This window comes from Xiphias gladius, chromosome 16 (assembly GCF_016859285.1).
Source record: "Xiphias gladius isolate SHS-SW01 ecotype Sanya breed wild chromosome 16, ASM1685928v1, whole genome shotgun sequence".
In the NCBI taxonomy this organism is placed as follows: Eukaryota; Metazoa; Chordata; class Actinopteri; order Istiophoriformes; family Xiphiidae; genus Xiphias; species Xiphias gladius.
Window position 1 is genome coordinate 18,324,231 of NC_053415.1, and position 17,856 is coordinate 18,342,086.

At 41.1% G+C, this 17,856-nt stretch overlaps 1 protein-coding gene across 1 annotated transcript in view; it reads right to left on the reverse strand.

Annotated features, from left to right (window-relative positions):
- Positions 1-888: 888 nt before the first annotated feature.
- Positions 889-17,856, reverse strand: part of LOC120801384 (cytoplasmic protein NCK2-like) — a 38,156-nt gene continuing 21,188 nt past the window's right edge. The window contains exons 2-4 of the mRNA XM_040148319.1: positions 11,225-11,466; positions 4,152-4,927; positions 889-3,012 (exon numbers count right to left, since the gene is read on the reverse strand). Of these exons, the coding sequence (XP_040004253.1) occupies positions 2,818-3,012; positions 4,152-4,927; positions 11,225-11,450 (1,197 nt within the window). The 5' untranslated portion in view covers positions 11,451-11,466 and the 3' untranslated portion in view covers positions 889-2,817. The remainder of the gene's footprint in view (positions 3,013-4,151; positions 4,928-11,224; positions 11,467-17,856) is intronic.

The window sequence follows — 17,856 nt, forward strand, 5'->3', positions numbered from 1 at the left end:
AGTTTGTCACTTTTTGCATACAAAACCTTATTTTTCAAAGTAACTAACTGGGGTAAGCCACTTGATATACAGTAAAAGTACAAATTATGAGTATCCAATCAAAAGTCTGCAGTAATGACATTAGAATGGCACTCAGTAAAGCACATACTTCCCCCAAGATCAATGTCAAACAACATACACCAGACTTCAGAGTAAAAAGATTCAAATTCATATTAAATGATCCGGACCTCATCCCTGGTTCATCCCTGGCCCATGCCCCATTCCTCCCCCATGTTTGGAGTAAATCAGTTCAGTACTTTTTGCGTAATCCTAAACAAAGAGACCAACGGGTGCAAACATAACCTCCTTGGCAGACCTAATAATCTGCTTGTAAATTACTCCTGTTTTACCGTAGGTATCAAACAAATTAAAGCCTACTTCAAACATGAATTTAATTTGTTGTCTACATGCGTTTGTTCATTTTGTTTCTTATCTGATCACAATTAAAAACACTGGCCAGTTTTAATCCTTTCATATCAGATGTAAACAACAATAGAAGAGTAGTAACTAAAGTCAGTTCAGGAGTGATAGCAGGTTTGTGTGTTTTCGGGTTGGGATTTGGAAGACAGCGTGCGTAGGCTATTAAAGGTAGCATTGGTCGTTGCCAACACATCTGTGGCTACTCCACATGTCAAGGTGTTCTTGAGAACGATACTGAACCCTCAGCTGCCGCTGATGTGTTTGTATATAATGAATAAAATATAATGCACTTAGAACAAAAGCGTCTTAAAGATTGTGGCTTCACCTTTTCTTCAAGAGTTGGGCATCATGGTGCTCAAGCTCCTCTAATTAACTAGTGGAATAGTAAAGATGAGAACCAATCACACGTTTCATCACACGCAATCTTCGTATTCTTCAAAAAATTTTATTGAACAAAAGTATTTCAATTCTCATCACGTTGTCGGTGATACAGTACCATAGTTGGATCTTAACGATTCATATATGCACCTCATCTTATTTTGAATATATACATACAGTGGAGACAAGAATTAAATAACAATGCTCAATAACATTCAGATATATCATATAAAAGCTGAGGACCCCATAATAAACACTTCCATTGGTAAACAAATGCACATAGCAAAAGAAAATACACAGGAAAATGTTTGGTAGGACTAGAATTATTTTCATTATAAGCCAGGTGACAGTATATTTGGTTTCTTGACAGTGAAAGATGACTGTTATTAAACAATGACCGCTCGTCAAGCCCCCCCCCCAGAAGCAGGCTTCTCATTTCTAGGTTCTTGGTTTTGGAAAGGCTTGTAAAAAAAAAAAAAAAAGAAGACACTAAATCCAAATTCTACAGCTTTAGATGTCTTGTTTCGCTCGTATTACAGTCCCTAGCTTGACAGACCTGCCGTGCCTAGCGACGTGCCCAGCTACTACTGGACAATCGCTGTTCGGAAGAGGGGTTTGACGAACGGTCAGCAGCCATCGTTGCACTTGCTTCATGACCTGATAAGTATTTCCAAATCATGTGATTCATAAACGTTGAGCGTAGGGCTGCTCTTCCTGGTTAGTTTACTTTTGGGGTCTAAGTCAATCACTAAATTATATAGATTTTTTGCGTAAATGACACTTGTGACAGATACGTCGAGGAAAACTACTTTTTCCATCTGCATTCATTCACAGGAGCTGGGGCAGATCGAGTGTGTTTACTCAAAAGTGTTTCAAAAGAGGGTTTTTTTTTTTTTTTTAATATTCTTCAGTCAGTATCCTCATGTAGCTACAGACACATACTGGAGAACATGTTCAATGTGACACAATATAAAGCATGAGCATAGAGCTATGAATGAATGCCAAGTATGGTGAGTGCAGTGCAGACCTGGAGCCAGTAGTATGGGTACAGGGTGGCACATTTGGTTACATTGATAAACATTCAAACTCTACAGGAATTCAGAGTTCTCCCCTATTGCATTAACACTTCCCCCACTGCCTTTAGGAAGTATTACAGGAAGTATTGTATCCAGATTTTCCATTCCAGAAACAAGGAGGAATTTGAAAAAAGTAACAGAAGACACAAACTCAATTGGGGAGAGAAATCATGTAGAGGAATGGTGAAAATTAGGCGAAAAAAGGCAAGAGAGTGTGATTCTGGTCACTTTGTGAAGTCACTGTATGAAAGAGCAATGATTCGAACCTCCAGAGAGGAATTTAAATTAACTTTGAAGAACCAACAAGTTAACTCAGGAACAAGCATTTTTAAAAAAAACAACAACAGACGAAAAAAATAAAACAATGGCCAGCAACACCAGAGTAAGGTCCCTCAGAGGTTTGAGTCCTCTTTGAACTGTTAAATGTCTGTCATTCTGTGTGGATTAAGAGCAATGGTGTAACCTACAATGTGTGTGATAGTAGATGGGCAGTATGTATGACATCAGAAGGAGAGCACAACCCCCAACAAGGCCTCAGGCGTTCTGTTAGTAGCAGGCGTGGCCACCGTACGTTAGCACATCCGGAATAGAGAGGCTTATTATGCATTGTGCTGCACATGAACGATGTTGCTGGGTATGCGCTGTCACAGTGCACAGTCTTATGGGGTTAAACTGCTCGGCCGTTGAGCTAGAAATAGTTTCCCCTGGTCACCACTGGAGGGTCACACATAAAACTTACGAGGAGCGACTGAGGATCTGGATGTGGAACAGACGCCACAGCAACGGGGTTCAGACCTAAGGCTCGAGTTAAGACAGTTAGGGAGTGGCGTTAGTATTAAGTGTGTATACTGTGTATGAGAGAGTGTGTGTTGTGAGATCCAGTGTAGGTGTGAGGATGTGTGAATCACAGCAGCGCTTTGACCAGGTATAGCTTCTCTCCATGTTCGCTGGTAAAGATGGGGGCTTTCTTGTAGTGCTCCACCAGTTCATCCATGGAGTTGAACCTGCGTTGGCCGATACAGTACACTCCGTCTGACAGCTGCACTTTAAAGTGCTTATTCTTACCCACTGCCTTCAGAGACACGGAGAAATCACTGGGCTGAAAAATAAAGAGAAACAGAGTTGTTGATGCTGTTAGCAATATGAGAGTGACAGAAAAACAGATGCAATGAAATTTAAAAACAGTTCTATGCGCCAGCAGGTGGCAGTATATTCTCACATTTAAAAATCCAGGCCCACGTTTATCAAAGCACTGCATGGGAAATTTTGGACTTAAGTGAAGGAAAGAAAAGTAATATTCTTTCACTTCTCTTCCTAGTCCAGAACTTTGGAATGAAAGTTTTTCATCAAGTTTATTTTGACCAAAAAAAAAAAAAAAAAAAATAGTAATTTACAAAACTCAAGAGTAGACACTAGATGGCTGTAGCAGGTGAACACCTTCCATGATGTCTTTGAACGACTTATCAACACAGCATTGGCCACGTTAAAAAAAAAAAAAAAAAAGTTATCTGAAGCAATACGTATAATTAAAAATTCAAAATGTTAATGATTTCTGATTTCAGTGAAATTATAAACTGAGCTGATATAATTAGTTGATTAATAAATCAACATAAAATTAATCAGCTTTGTTTGATAACTGATTTATATTTTTCAAGTAAAATGCCAAAAATTCTCTGGGTCCAGCTTTTCCAATGTGAGCATTTGCTGCTTTTCTGTTTTATATCATTGTAAAATGATATAAAACAGAAAAGCTGGTCGGAGAAAACAAAACGTAAGAAGATGTCCCCTTGCACTGCAGGCGAAATGATAAATAGATTAATTGAGAAAATTATCGGCAAATGAATGGATAATGAAAATAATCCCTAGTTAGGAATTCCTAAAATAGCGATCTGTAGGTTAAATCTTTGTGTCTGATTGGCTCTTTCTGCTCTGAGCATACATGTGAATAATCATGTTATCACTAAAACGTTGCTCTAAAACGTTCGTGGTAAGTAGGAATGAGTCGTTTTGTAAATGTATACATTATAATCTTCACTTCTAGCACAGACACTTTAATCCTAGCTTGGCTATTCATCAAACTTCCAATTCTTTTAAATTATTAAATACTGCTATATAACATGCACTAATTTCTAACTTTGGAAATATAATTCCAAACTTCATTCTTCTTCGTCTAGAATTTTTTTAATCTCTTCTTCCTTTTTCTCCCAACTCTGTCATTACTTCACCCCACATACTAACCGATGACTCGCTGTCTCGTATGAGGAAGTCGCCCTCCTCTCCTCTCTCGTTGAGTATACACTCGGCCTGGTGTCTGGTGATGTTGCCATAGTACCAGTCCCTCCCAGCGAACTTCCCTGAGCGTGCCGGTGCCACGAAGCGGCTTTGTGGGGAGCTCGACGTAGAGGAGGGCAGGCCGGGTCGCTCATCCAGCACCATCACATAGTTTTTAGGTACCAGGCCCACCATGCCACGTGAGTTCTTACACCTCCACCACTCCGGGTCGTTCTCAGGCTTCTCCACCACCTCCATGACTTCTCCCTTCTCAAAGTTCAGCTCCTCCTCTGTTACAGAGCTGAAGGGGTAGAGCGTTTGAACCAGGTGGAGCACTCCACCACGGCCGCCTGCACGCCCGTTAGCCAACAAAGTCCCCTGAGAGCCTCCATGGTAGCCCCGTGAGGAATCTCCCTCTCCTCTCTCATCCGCTCCTCCGAGCTCCTCCTGGACATAATTCGAGGGGAACCAGCCCACGCGGCCCGACAGACTGCCCCGCCACCAGCCGTCACTACACTTCTCCATCACGATGACCTTGGAGCCCTTGACCAGGGTCAGCTCGTCGTCCCTCTCTGCTATGTAGGCAAACTTGACCACAGCGGGGATGTTGAGGTCGTAGATTCTCTCAGCGGCTCCTCCCCCCACCCCTCCACCCCCGCTGCCATTGGAGGGGTACTCTGCGTCTGAACTTGGCGTTGGGGAGGCATCACGGGCGCTTGTCTTCCGCTTAGTTTTTCCCAAACCTGCAGCATGAAGAGAAGCAGAAGAGGATGGTGACAGATAGAAAGAGATCATTAAAGGCTGTCTGTGGCTTAAACAGTTGGCACAATTTTTTTTTCTTTTATCTCTTTGGCCCATGAATTAACATCTGAAACTTTGGGGCAATGCAACAAGCTGGAAATACAACCGTGACATAGTATCACGTTATTGTTTTTGTGGCTAACATGCTAGCAAACCATTGCCTTTTTAAACATCCAGTAAATTAACATTCATTGGGAGTTGTGTTTGTGTTCACCTGATGTGTGTAGGTCCAACATTCCCCCTCTTTTCAGTTTTGTTTTGCTGTCCACCAATTTCTCAGGGAAACATGTGGGTTTCTAGCTTCTAAATGCTCCACTGTGTTCACCAGCTAGTTGCTAACTTTGTGTGCCTGCTGTTTGGTGCTGTGCAAGTAGTGAAAAATAGGCTTGTCAAAGCTTTTTCTGCCCACTGCGTCTGTAAAAAGTAATAACGACAATGGTGAGAGTGAACCAAAGTTGTGAGCTGTATAATCAAAACGAGCTGAAAGAGGCTAAACTGCTCTATAGAGCTGAGGGGAGTTGTGGAGTTGGGTGACAATTCTGTGAGTTCATCACTACAAGTGACCTCTTTCACATACAAATACTCATTTGATCCAACCAAATGAAAAGTTGATTATAGCACCTATAAGCTTTAGATATAATCCAAACACTTTAGAACGTTGGTAATAAAGCAGCAGTGAGAGGGTGTGATGACTAAAAGCAGGATTTAGAAAGCAGGGAAAGGCCTAAGCTCCACAGGGATGGGAGTCAATTTAGGTCACCAGGACAGTAATTGATGCTGTAAATTGCACTCATGGAACCTAGAAGCAAAAAAAAAAAAAACTACTTTAGAAGTAAAGGATACAGAATATCCTATGAGAAACCCCAGTGGGTAAGGACAGATCAATACTTCTGATAATAGAATTGACACTGAGGTGCACACATCCACCCGCACTGAGAACTCTGTGTCCCTTTGCTCCAAACCAATGAAATCAAAGCTCATTATCTACTTGGTATTCTGTCGACACCATCTACACGTCTATTCTATTAAAAAGGCTTAAAATAGGTGATGTAGACAGGGAATGAAAAGTGGAGCAGGCACCATGGGCTTGATAATGACAGGCATATCCAGGATCAAAGTCAGCTCCTGTCTTACCTGTTTCTGACTTTTCCATTCATGTCCTTTCAAAGACGAGTCTTTAAACATGTGTTTGCACACTTCAATAAGACCTTAAGTTTCTAAAGTCTCTCAGCTGAACATAACAGAGGAGGTCTCCTCTTCCAATTCGTGTTAAAATAATAATGATACACTATGCGGCTGACAACATTTAAACTGTTTACTTGACAGCTGAGGCTGGTGTCAGCATACGCTCATGTGTGCTACTAATGACTGAAGTGAGTCTCTTGACAGCTAGTCACCCAGTTTGTGCCGCAAAGCCTGCTGAAATGCCACAGAAATGTCACTGCTGAATAGTACATTCACATTGTTTGGAAAATTTCTGGGTTCACACCGAGTAGCATGAAACTTGTTGGCAGAAAACAGAGGAAGAGGAGGAGAGGGAGGAGGAGGAGAACAGTGAAGAATGACGAGGGGTCCCTTGGCAGCTGTTTCTCACACAAACAGCAGACCAAGCACATCAGAGGCCACAGCTGACAAAAACACCAAGAAGAGGGATGAGACGGGAATAACAAGCAGATCATGTTTATGGAGCGCAATGTGTATCCTACATATTTGATTGCTGTGTGCATGTGTGAGATGTTTCTACATCTCCTGACTGAAAGCCAAAGACAAAGGTTGACTCCTGGGCCTACTTCAGGTGGTCCCTTAGGAAAAATAAAATATACTGTCGCTGCCATGGGGAAGAGAGGAGAGGAACACAAGAAGGCAGCAAACATACACTTCCCTTGAGATAAGCAAAAACACTTTAACGCACACACGGTTTCGCACACACAACTTTCTTTTTCACTCATTTCCACTTCAAGGCACTGGCCTGCTGGTTATAGCAGCAGCAGGCTCTATTCTCTCCTCCCACATATTCACTCCCAACCTTCACCTACCACTTCATCTTGTGGAAGGAGACTAGACTTTCAAGCCCAGAGGACTTCAACGCAGAGGAAAGTGAGTTGATGAAAGCCTCGATGACTGCATGTTGCAGCATATTGCTTCACTCTCTTGCTTACAGTGGAGGGCAGTGTTCAAGTTACTGTATTAAATCAGCCCACACAATACCACACCACACACCAGACACATTTAAGTGTGTGCAGTAATGAAAAAGCACAACCTGGCCCTTAAATAAAGCATTAGCACTGTGTCAGCAGGTGCTGCGATTTAAAAGAGAACTTTGGGTGAATCACAGTTGAGCTATGTGGCCCTTTAAATAAAACCTAGCAGAGATGCTCTCTACTCAGTGTTCTGTAAGTGCCACGGGGTCTGAATGCGTAACAGTGTACAAAACCAGTAAAACCTATCAAAAGGCTTGAGGAGACAAATTAAAATAGATGTCAGTGAGACCACTGCTTAAACTGGAATTAAAGAAAAAGGAATTAGTACACAAAATCAGCAGCCTACATAGCATGCAAATGCATATGGAGCATTTGTGGGCACAAATTATGCACAAGAATGAAAACATAAGTTTCAAATTACACTTTTTTTTTTTTTTTTTTTTAAACAAAAGTTTTTGTTTTGGAATTTTTCCTTTATTTAATTGTTTACGGTGGACACACAGATAAAAGATGTGCAGGCTTCCCTAAACCTCTGCAGCCAGTGCGTGGATCCTTTGCATGCCTTTTGAAATTTTAAAACATATGTCTTTGGACACTGACTGCACGCTGTGGCACTTTCTTCTCTGCCTCCTTCCAAAACTCACCAGCATGTTGATAACAAATGCGACAGTCACCAAAAAAGTTTTGAAAAAAAAAAAACAAAACAAAATGTCACATTCAGCTTTTCCTGCTTTTTTTCCTTCTACAGCAGCCCTCCCATGGAATTTTGTAGTTCATCGTCAGCACCCACTACAGTCAGAACGAAATGGCAACTCACATACAGACAAGGGCACCACTTGAATCAGTATGTATACATTAATTGTTGCAGTGAGTGCACGCACACCTGCAGAGGATATCGCATGTCGGTCGCCACATGGATCATGCTGAGAGCTTGAGAGTCCATAGCCATGCTAGTGGCTCTGTGTGGCTGTAGTTTGGCAGAGCTGCAGTTCTACAGGTTCACAATGATAATGCTAAAATGCTGATGTTTAACACTTCTAAAGTTTCCCAAATTCCCAATCTACCTTAGCGTGTTAGCATGCTAATATTTTTACTAATTAGCATTAACACAAAGTTCAGCTGAGACTAATGGGAGTGTCATTAGTTTTACAGGTATTTGGTGTAAAATACATTTCAATTTTGAGCTGATGATGATGCTAGATAGAAAGTTAGGGTTACCAAACATTTTACAGTCCATCCTGAGGGGAACCTGAATCTCTGTACTGAATTTTATGGTAATCCATCCATATTGTTGAGACATTTCCCTCAAAACCATCGTCATGGAACAATGGGTGTCTGCACAAAATCTCATGGCAATCTGTCCAATAGTTGTTGAGGTATCTCAGTCTGGACCAAAGTGGTGGACTGATTAAAAGCATGGGAATGGGGTCTGACATGCAAAAAAGGTCACTTGCTAGAATCAATCTGGGGACGTGCAGGTTTATATCCTATATTCATCTTAGACCACTAGGCCACCAGAACACTTCGTAAATCCCCAACACTTGCCAGACTGGCTCAGTATAGACCATTTAGAGACAGAGGATTTCGGAGGCTGTAGCAGAAATCTCCCCTTATCAGGAGCTTTCTGAGTGAATTACTGAAGACTATATATTGTGCTTTTTACAGCTGCACATTTTTGCCTCCTTTTGCAGCTTGTTTGAGCCGGAAATGGGGTTTTTCAGCTGAACACTTAGAAATAACTATGTTCACTAGAAAGAACTGAGTAAAATGGACTGCAGGTATGTAACACTTGACATGAGGACAGAACTAAGTGCTTTACATAGCCTCACATTCACCTACGCATACTCACACACTGATGTAAAAACTCAGGTGGACAGAAATCTAGCCCGTCAATATGTTGTGCCAATGAGTACTGGCCCAGTTTCAGCAATGAGTAGGACCTTCGCTGAATTTTTTCACCCATCACTGTTTTTATTTCCAGTGAGAGGAAAGTAGGACACAAAGCAGCATGCAGCCATTTACAATTCAATTCTGCTTGGATGGATGTCGATGATACAACCACATTAAAGCACAGTAAATTAGGAGCAAAAGCTGGAGATAACACGAATCACAGAGTATCTCATAGGTCCATAATCACAATGTCGACTTACTGAACAGCTGGAAAAGAGAGAAAAAGAGCCAGAGACTATAGACGGGATGAAGTAATCACACTCTCAGCCAATCAGATTCTCTCTTCAAGTGTGTGAGTGAGTTCCATTAGCCCCTGACCTCACCTATTGCTCATCACCTCATTATGAAAATGTTCTCGTCTATTGGATTTGCTCAGGCTTTTAACACTAAAGAGCTACTGGCTGGAAGCAAACTGCTGAGACTGAAATGGAAGTAGGCCATAATGTTGTAGCCGATATGTAACACAGTCGAGGACGGAGGGGTAATCTATCATTCCAGTACAACCATTAGGCTGCTGATTTCTCCACTAATCAATCTACTGATCATAGAAAAGCAGAGACCTACAGTGACAGAGAAAGGACCTGACGGGAACAGTACTGAAGTAGGGGAGCGAAGGGGAAATTCATGTTGTCTCTGCACACAATGAACCCTGGTGAGGGTGACAGTGGCAGGCTGTGCCATGCTGGCCCATATAAAGCCACAGTTTCCCCGGGGGTTGGTATCCACCCACCCCCCTTTCGGGGCCACAGTCACAATTTTTATTACAATTGCACTGCTTGATCATTCTTTCTTGTTAGAATTTCCACCAGATGTTTCTATTTTCTCCCCATATCCATCTCCCTCTCGCATCCTGGCAAAAAGTAAGAACTCAAGTTAAATCTGTCAAAACAGATTCGTTTCTGCACCGCTCGGCCTCCTGCTCTTTGTCTGCTATAAGAAAGTAGGGCAAGCTCATCATTTTTAGATTAATTCCTATATTCATGACTTGAGCTGTATACCAAAACATCCCAGTTTAGCACAAATATATAACTGATGTCATCTTATTTTCTCGAGGCTGCCTACTGGCCATCACTTCTGTGGCATCTGTACTCCATGGCTGCAGAAAGGCACCAGCTCTGTGGGTGATTAGGAACTTCAATAGTCCCAATAATTTTGTGCCCTCATCTCCAAATTCCAAAAATTATAAAAATAAATTAGATCACATGCAATTTGAAAGCCTGATAACTGTCAGAAACTGGTTATGAGATCATTTGTCTTTCTATCAGTCATAATAAATTAAACCAGTTAGGTGATGCCTGAGTTACATGACAGGATTTGTTCGAAGCAGTGGTTGAAGGCTCACACGCAACATTTTCATCCAGACAGCTGCACCACAGAGCACACCGGTAAATATAAACAATATCAAATACCAACACAAGGTATAATTGTGTGCTCTTACAGAGAGACAGGCGTGTTGTCCTTTCTAAACTTCAATGGCAAAATGTAGGAGGGCCCTTACTAAATGACACCTGGCGCATATAAAAGCAGTCTCTTTGATGTACCTTTTTAATTTTTAAAGAGCCTAATTACTTTTATAGCTGAATGTAAAAGAATTTGAAAGCCCCCCCTATTTTTGAGTAGTTTATCAAATGCCGGTTTTGTGTTTTTGGTCTTGCCCAATTGGAGAGAAGTATAAAATAACTCTCACGCTATAGCCACTCATACTATACGCACCAACAGTCCCTGTCATATATTGGTAGCCATGGCTACGTACACAGTCTAATAAATTCAAGTCATGACTGGGGACTGAGACGGTGTGCTGACAGCTGAGAGCAACGGCCAAATCAACAGAGTAGGGCTAGACAGTGACAGCTCCCAATGAGGAGGGTATCATTTTATTTCTGTGAAGAGTCAGACTGACACGCAGGCATGCACACAAACTGACCACTGTTTAAAACCGCATCTTATCACCTCCACCAGGGAGCACAAACTACTGAAGAGGAAGTGCATAGAATTGCCATTTTTACTGAAATAATCTACTGGCCGTGACAACTTTTAAACCAAGGTGACCTTTAACATCTAAGCAGAGTGAAACTAAATTCGTCTTACCCAATGTGTCTTTGATGTTCTTCACCAGCGAGCCTTTCTTCAGGCTGTTCTTTCGTTCGACGTAGTTCGATGGCACATACCCCGTTTGGTTGGCGGCGTTGCGAACACGCCACCAGGTCTTTGAGTCGTCCAGGAGGAAGAGACGCTCGTTTTTGCGGATGTCAAGTTCCTGGTCCTGCTGGGCCGTGTAGTCCCACTTGGCTACAACAATAACCTCCTCTGTCATCTTTCATGGAGTCCCCCTGGGGAGAATAAGGGGACTAGAGTGAGCCGAGGAGTATGACACCTCACAAATTGCCACACAGAGGTATACAGCAGCTTTAGTGTGGTTGTTAGTGTAAAGGAGAAGTGAAGTGAAGTGAAATGTCGTGTTTCAGTGAGCCATTTGTAGACGTTGCCAAACCTTCAAACCTGCCACTAGGAAGCAGATTGGTTGATCTTGGATATTTGGATGGATTAATGACTAATCAATTATTAGGAAATGCTGTGTTTGATTTGGGTTCATGAATGGATCCATTAGGTGATTCACTTCTTTAAGTTAGAAACCACAAAGTTATTCTTTGGGTCCTTATTAAATGGGGGCCTATTGTGCCAAATTATTAACTGTGACAAGTATTAACACTGGGACAAGACTGCAAAATATACCTTTTATAAAACATTGATAAAATGTGAGTATATGTATTATTATTTCTAATGTACACGGTAATTTTGAGGCGTGTGTGTGTGTGTAAGGCTCAGTATTAGTGTGAGAAGTGACAAGTCATTATAAAATAATCCATATCTATCCATGTGCACAATTTTTAAACCACTTATCCCAGCATACATTGGGCATTATACAGGACAAACCCTAATTACATTACCGAGCCAAATATGAGTTTAAGGTTAGTGGTAATATTCAGTGCCTTGACTGGCTCTAAAACGGATAATTCTTTGGATGAATCTCAAATTGCTGACCACATGATCACCCCTGTGTAACTGAAGAAGAGCTGAAAACTTGATAAAGCACACAGGTTTTAGGACAGTAGCAGCACTGCTGCTATAAAATGCAACATTCAGCCTCAAAAAAGCAGATCTGAAAAAGGGTGCTGTGCGATAAAGCTGCACAAACACACAAAATCAATTTATGTGCTCATTCTGCATGCTTTCTGTCTCTCTCTCTCACACACACACACACACACACACACACACACACACACACACACACACACTCACACACACACACACACACACACACACACACACACACACACACACACACACACACACACACACACACACACACACACACACACACACAGAGCCTTGCCTATTAGTTTTTGAGACAGACAGTGAGCAATAGCATGCTCTATTTCACCAGGCTTTAGGTGAGGTGATTTGACATGGGTTTGCTGGACCCCCTTAACTGCTGAGAAATTACATGTATCTGTTCAGGCGACAGCCAAATGGGAAATTTGACCATTTGGGAACGTGCATGAAGGGATGGGAAAGTTTTGATGTAGTTTAGTCTATTCCTGTTCCGTGAAAACCTTTGCTGTGTTAAAAGGCGTTACACAGTATGAGAACCATCCAAGCAATCAAGTTTATATTTAGCTCACTGCCAAGTTAACAATCTGTAGCTGGAAACAAGATCGCTGGGATAAATAAATGACGAAAAAATGGTGCAGATATATATATTAGAAAAAAGGAGGAAGATAAGGGTGCATTTGAATATACAGCATGAATAGTCATTGTAAAGCTTTTGTGTTGGTCTGAATAATAAAATTAAAAATAATTATAATTTCATGTAAAGCTGATTTATAGCATCTATGCCCTTCAGGAGCTGAAACTGTAAGATGAATATCCTCTACAACACAATTACACAAAATTAACTTTTTATAGAGCAGTTCAATAATATTAAGAGATTAAGCTATTTATAGATAAGATATACTGTGTTTATGAATGAAAACCCCTGCTGGGTCAAAAACAGTTAAATGGAAAAACAGTAATGATAATTGTGTGTGAGAGAGAGCATGTGGGTGAGAATATTCATGCATATATTGTTTTCCCCACACACAAGATACAAGGAAAATACGCAGCAGCTTGCATTAAAGATGCATGGGGACTGTATATTCCTTACTCATATTGTCGTTTAAATTTCAGTCTTTCAGAGCGCAGAGCGCAGATAAAGCGTAGCCACAAAATAGAATTATGACTCATGGGAAATGTAGCTGCACAAATTAGAGCATAGAAAAAAGATTCCATTACTGGTGGAAAGATTGATATCTTTTGTGTAGGCTACATTTTATGAAATGCAAATGGAAACACTCTAAAGCGCTGCCGGTTTTTTCAACTGAAGATATTCAATTCCACTTCAATTAGACCACAACCATAGAGAGCGCAGCCATTACTGAAAACATTCTTGCAGTTACAGTCAAAACAAAAAGCAGGGTTGTGTGTCACTGCAATTGAGTGTCTAATAGCAGTCTTCTATCTCTACCATAGGCAAAAATCCAAATGTAACAGTTTGTAAAGCATTGCACTCGTGAATGTGCCTCTGCTTGCCATCACTAAAGCTGTCAAACTGGATTTCTTCACAGGCCAGGACAGGGACAGCACAGGAGGCGGAGGAAGAGCAGCTTGTGCAACACTGAGAGAGTTTATGTCAAGTTCAACATAAGTTAAGTAATTCACACGTCTGGGACATGACAGCCTTTACTGCAGCAACAAAGGCAGAAAAGGGTAGAAGATGGAGGGGTCAGTTCGACATTCAGGAAGAGACAATAATGCAGTAGCTGTGATTCTTTGGAGAGCGCAGGAAATAGAAATGGAAGGGCAGATTTATGACAAGATGAGGTATGGGGACATCAACTCTTCCTGTAGACAGGAGGTATGTGAGTGTGCTGTAGCCTCTCTGCCTCAGGCTACAGCTGCAGGATTAAACCAGAGTACTTCTTTCCTTTCATTTTATTGCATATATTCCTCCTTGTGTGGATGAATGGATGAGAAAATCTGACGAAGCCTCTTGGGAATATGTTCCATGGTATCTGAGATATTGAAATTTAAAGCAGCTCAGAAGTGCTCAATTGTATTTATTCTGACCTTTGTCTGGGATTCCCTCCTTTCCCATCTATAGTGCAGTTCAGTTGGTCTGGACCAAGTCAAAACAACTCCACAGGTGCCTTGTAGTTCTGGTGTTTATGGTCACACTGGCTTTTCACCAACAAACCATGAGCTGTAGACATGAAGTCATATGGATTGACAGGTAGCTCATTCATTGGTAGGTCCTGGTGACTGCAATGCTGAATCATAAGCGATACGTGGAACCACGTTACGAAGTTTAATTCTGAAGACTGACAGCAAATCTTGCTGTACTTAACTGAATCTTATGCGCTTATTTATCTTATTTATTTATCTCATTTATAAAAACAAAGATAACTTTTACTGTAATATAGTGGGGGGATAGTTATTAGAGCTACAGTGATAAATGGGCCAGGCCGATATATCGCCTGATTTCAGCTGAGGGCAGGTATACTGTTAATGATCAACTGATACGTAAAAACCTATGTCAGTAGAGAAATGCCAAACTAGGTTAAAAAAAAAAAAAAAAAACAGGGATCCATATCAATTTTGTGGGTGATGTCAAAAAAATAATTTTTGGCCAATATATTGTTATCAAATTTTTTAAAGTTCCAAATGTCAATATCAGTATCAGCCTCTAAAAACGGTCAGGTTACTAATAGTTACAGTGTGGTTAATACATTCCCCTCATTTCAGTGAGAAAACTTCCATACATGATGTAGGGCACCAGCTCAAGATAACTTTTTAACTTCCTTTCACTTTCTGAAGCATCTGAGAAAATCCCCAAACTCCTGTGCTGATGTGAATATCTGTTACTGTGGTTACCCAATGATTTGCATCAATCACTTCCTATACAGTTCAGTCAGGGGATGCATTTAACAGTAGTTTCTTTTTTGAATTCATGCTGAAATCACATTTTCCTTGAGCTGCAAAATTTTTTCGTTCGATCGATTGGTTGTTTGGCAGAAAATTAATCTGCAATGATTTTGATGATCAATAATAATTATTTTTCCAAACAATATTGACAAACACTCCAGCTTCCCAAATGTGAAGATTGCTATGAATTTCTTTGTCATATATAACATTAAACTGAGTATCAAAGAATGTGAATAAATATTTTTGGTTTGTGGGAAATTATAGCAGGCATTTTTCACTATTTTCTGGTATGTTATATACTAAATGATTACTTGATTAATCGAGAAAATGTGGAAGCAGCCAAGACCTCCCTTTTCAGGGGTCTCAGTCCTAATGTTTGCTCTGGATTGATTGATACTTTTTACACAAGTCTAATCGAACTTCAAACGGTCAGACGCACCAGACACTGGTATAAACCGAGACAGCGGGCTAGGTGTGAAAGCCACCTAAAAGTGATCTCACTACACAATGAACCCTTCCACGATCCCTCTACCTTGATGTCATTGCTTTTCCACTTGCGACTCCATGTAAATTGGTCTTTTTTTTCATCCAATCGCGAGTACTTTGCCTCCCCTCATACATGATACCAATATCTCAGTCTCCTTGACGACCTTGCTCATTAGGCAGAGAGATGGGATTGACACTCCGAACCGAGTCGACCCTCCTCTGCGGGCAATCAAGTATGTGAGAGTGGCAGCTATGTCATAGCTCATTCAGAGTCCTGCAAACATGCTGTCACTCTTGACATGCCAAAGAAATCCATGAGGCTAGCTTTTATAGAAATCAACCTGAAAGCCTCCTTTTAAACCATTTGTGCTTCAGTCAACTGTGGGTAAAAACTTAAAAAAATTTTAATCATACACTTGTCATTTAATCAGAGCCATTAACTCAGTTTCCTTAATATGTTTAATAAACAGACAGGTGGTTTAACAAAAGCTGCCTTTCCTGTGAGAGTGCATACAAATATACACAATAGAAAACAAACAGATTTGGGAGAGAGTTGGGTTTAAAAAGGGAAAAGCCTGAGAGCCCATGCTCCTCGTGACCTCCCCATTCCTTTGCTGAGAGAGTTAAAAGAGGAAAGATGAGCGACAGACTGCTGAGTTGGGCTTCACCAGCACTCCACAACTCCCTTTACTGAGGGGGGGGACGCTTAGAGGCTTTCAACACCACACAAAGAGAAAGGGAAAGTAAAAGAGGATTATAAAAAAAGAGGGGATGTTTAAAGAAAAAAAAAAACGTCTGGCAGAGCTTTCTGTGTTTGGCATTCAGGTCAAAGACAGCCAGGATTCAGCCAATGGGAGAACATTTCCACCTCCCCCCTCCACCCCACGCTTTTTGCAGTAGTTGCTTCTCACAGGAAGGAGGACTGCTTTACTCCCTACTGACAATCAGTGTCTGATGCATTCGGAGTGAACTACACAGACTGCAACACGAGGAAGCCAGACTCGGTGTTACAGCCGCTGTGGACAAGCTCCTGTGATTTTAAGAGGCCTCATCTTATCTTCATAGAATGATTTGGGCCAGGGGGAGGCCAGAGCAGAGTTAGATGCCTTTAACATGCAGTCAGTGTTAATGATGTTTTCCACATGTATTGCTGCCGCCACATTTCCCTCTATTTTACTAACAAAGCTAAAAAAAACACAGTGACAGTTATAATGTGAAGTGGGCAATATTTTACAACTCCAACAAGCTCTAAAGCTATCACTCTCATATATACATAACATTTTCTGTCTCTGTGTCACACTCACAGACCCTAAACTGAGGGTGTGGTATTTGACATGAGCTCATCTGCCTCTCTGTGATGAGGTTGGTGGTGGTTGAAAATAGGTGCCATACACATGGATGCCATCAAAAGAAAAAGCCCAAAATTCATACCACTCAAAGACAGCTCAAATACAACACAGAGGGTTCCTTGCTGTCGGCTCAAAATAGGGCTTAGAACAAGGCACGCTCACGCCACACACTCATGCCAGAGTCAGGCCTGCTATTACCACATCATAAGACTGCTAATTTGAAGATAGAGGAGGCTTCTTTATCGAACTCAGCTATTCCAAACTCTGATACAAAGCACAATCTAAACCAGTGGGCAAACATGGCCAAGTATAGCGGTGATATCCCTGTTTTATGATGATTACAGTCAGTCTGAGCAGCAGACTTACATAATAACATACAATAACCTAAGCGTCCAAAACTAATGGCAATTAAGTGATGGTTTGGATTTGAGGTTTTAAAAGGGTACTCCAGCAAGTGGCATTCCACTTCCATTAAGTTGGGAGACTTGTGAGACTCAAATTAAAACGAGATCAAAGCAGCAGAGGCCAATACATCCTGACTTTTATCACCTATTAAGAACCTCAAAAACACTAGATCCTACAATTCCAAATATTTGGAGTCTCAGGTCCTACTCAAGATAACAATGACATCAGCCACAACACTAAAACCGGCAACTGGTTTTGATATTGTGGCTGATCGGTGTAATCAGGCTTATTTTCTCAAACTTTAAAAAGCCACAGAAGACAGTATACAATTTTGTTCACAGGCTGAGCGGTATTCAGTATGAATAAAAAAAGATTTATATTTTTTTTTAATTCATCCATCAATCAACCCTTCCCTCCATGAGCTGAATTAGATCGGCAGCTTGAACTCAGTTATTAAAG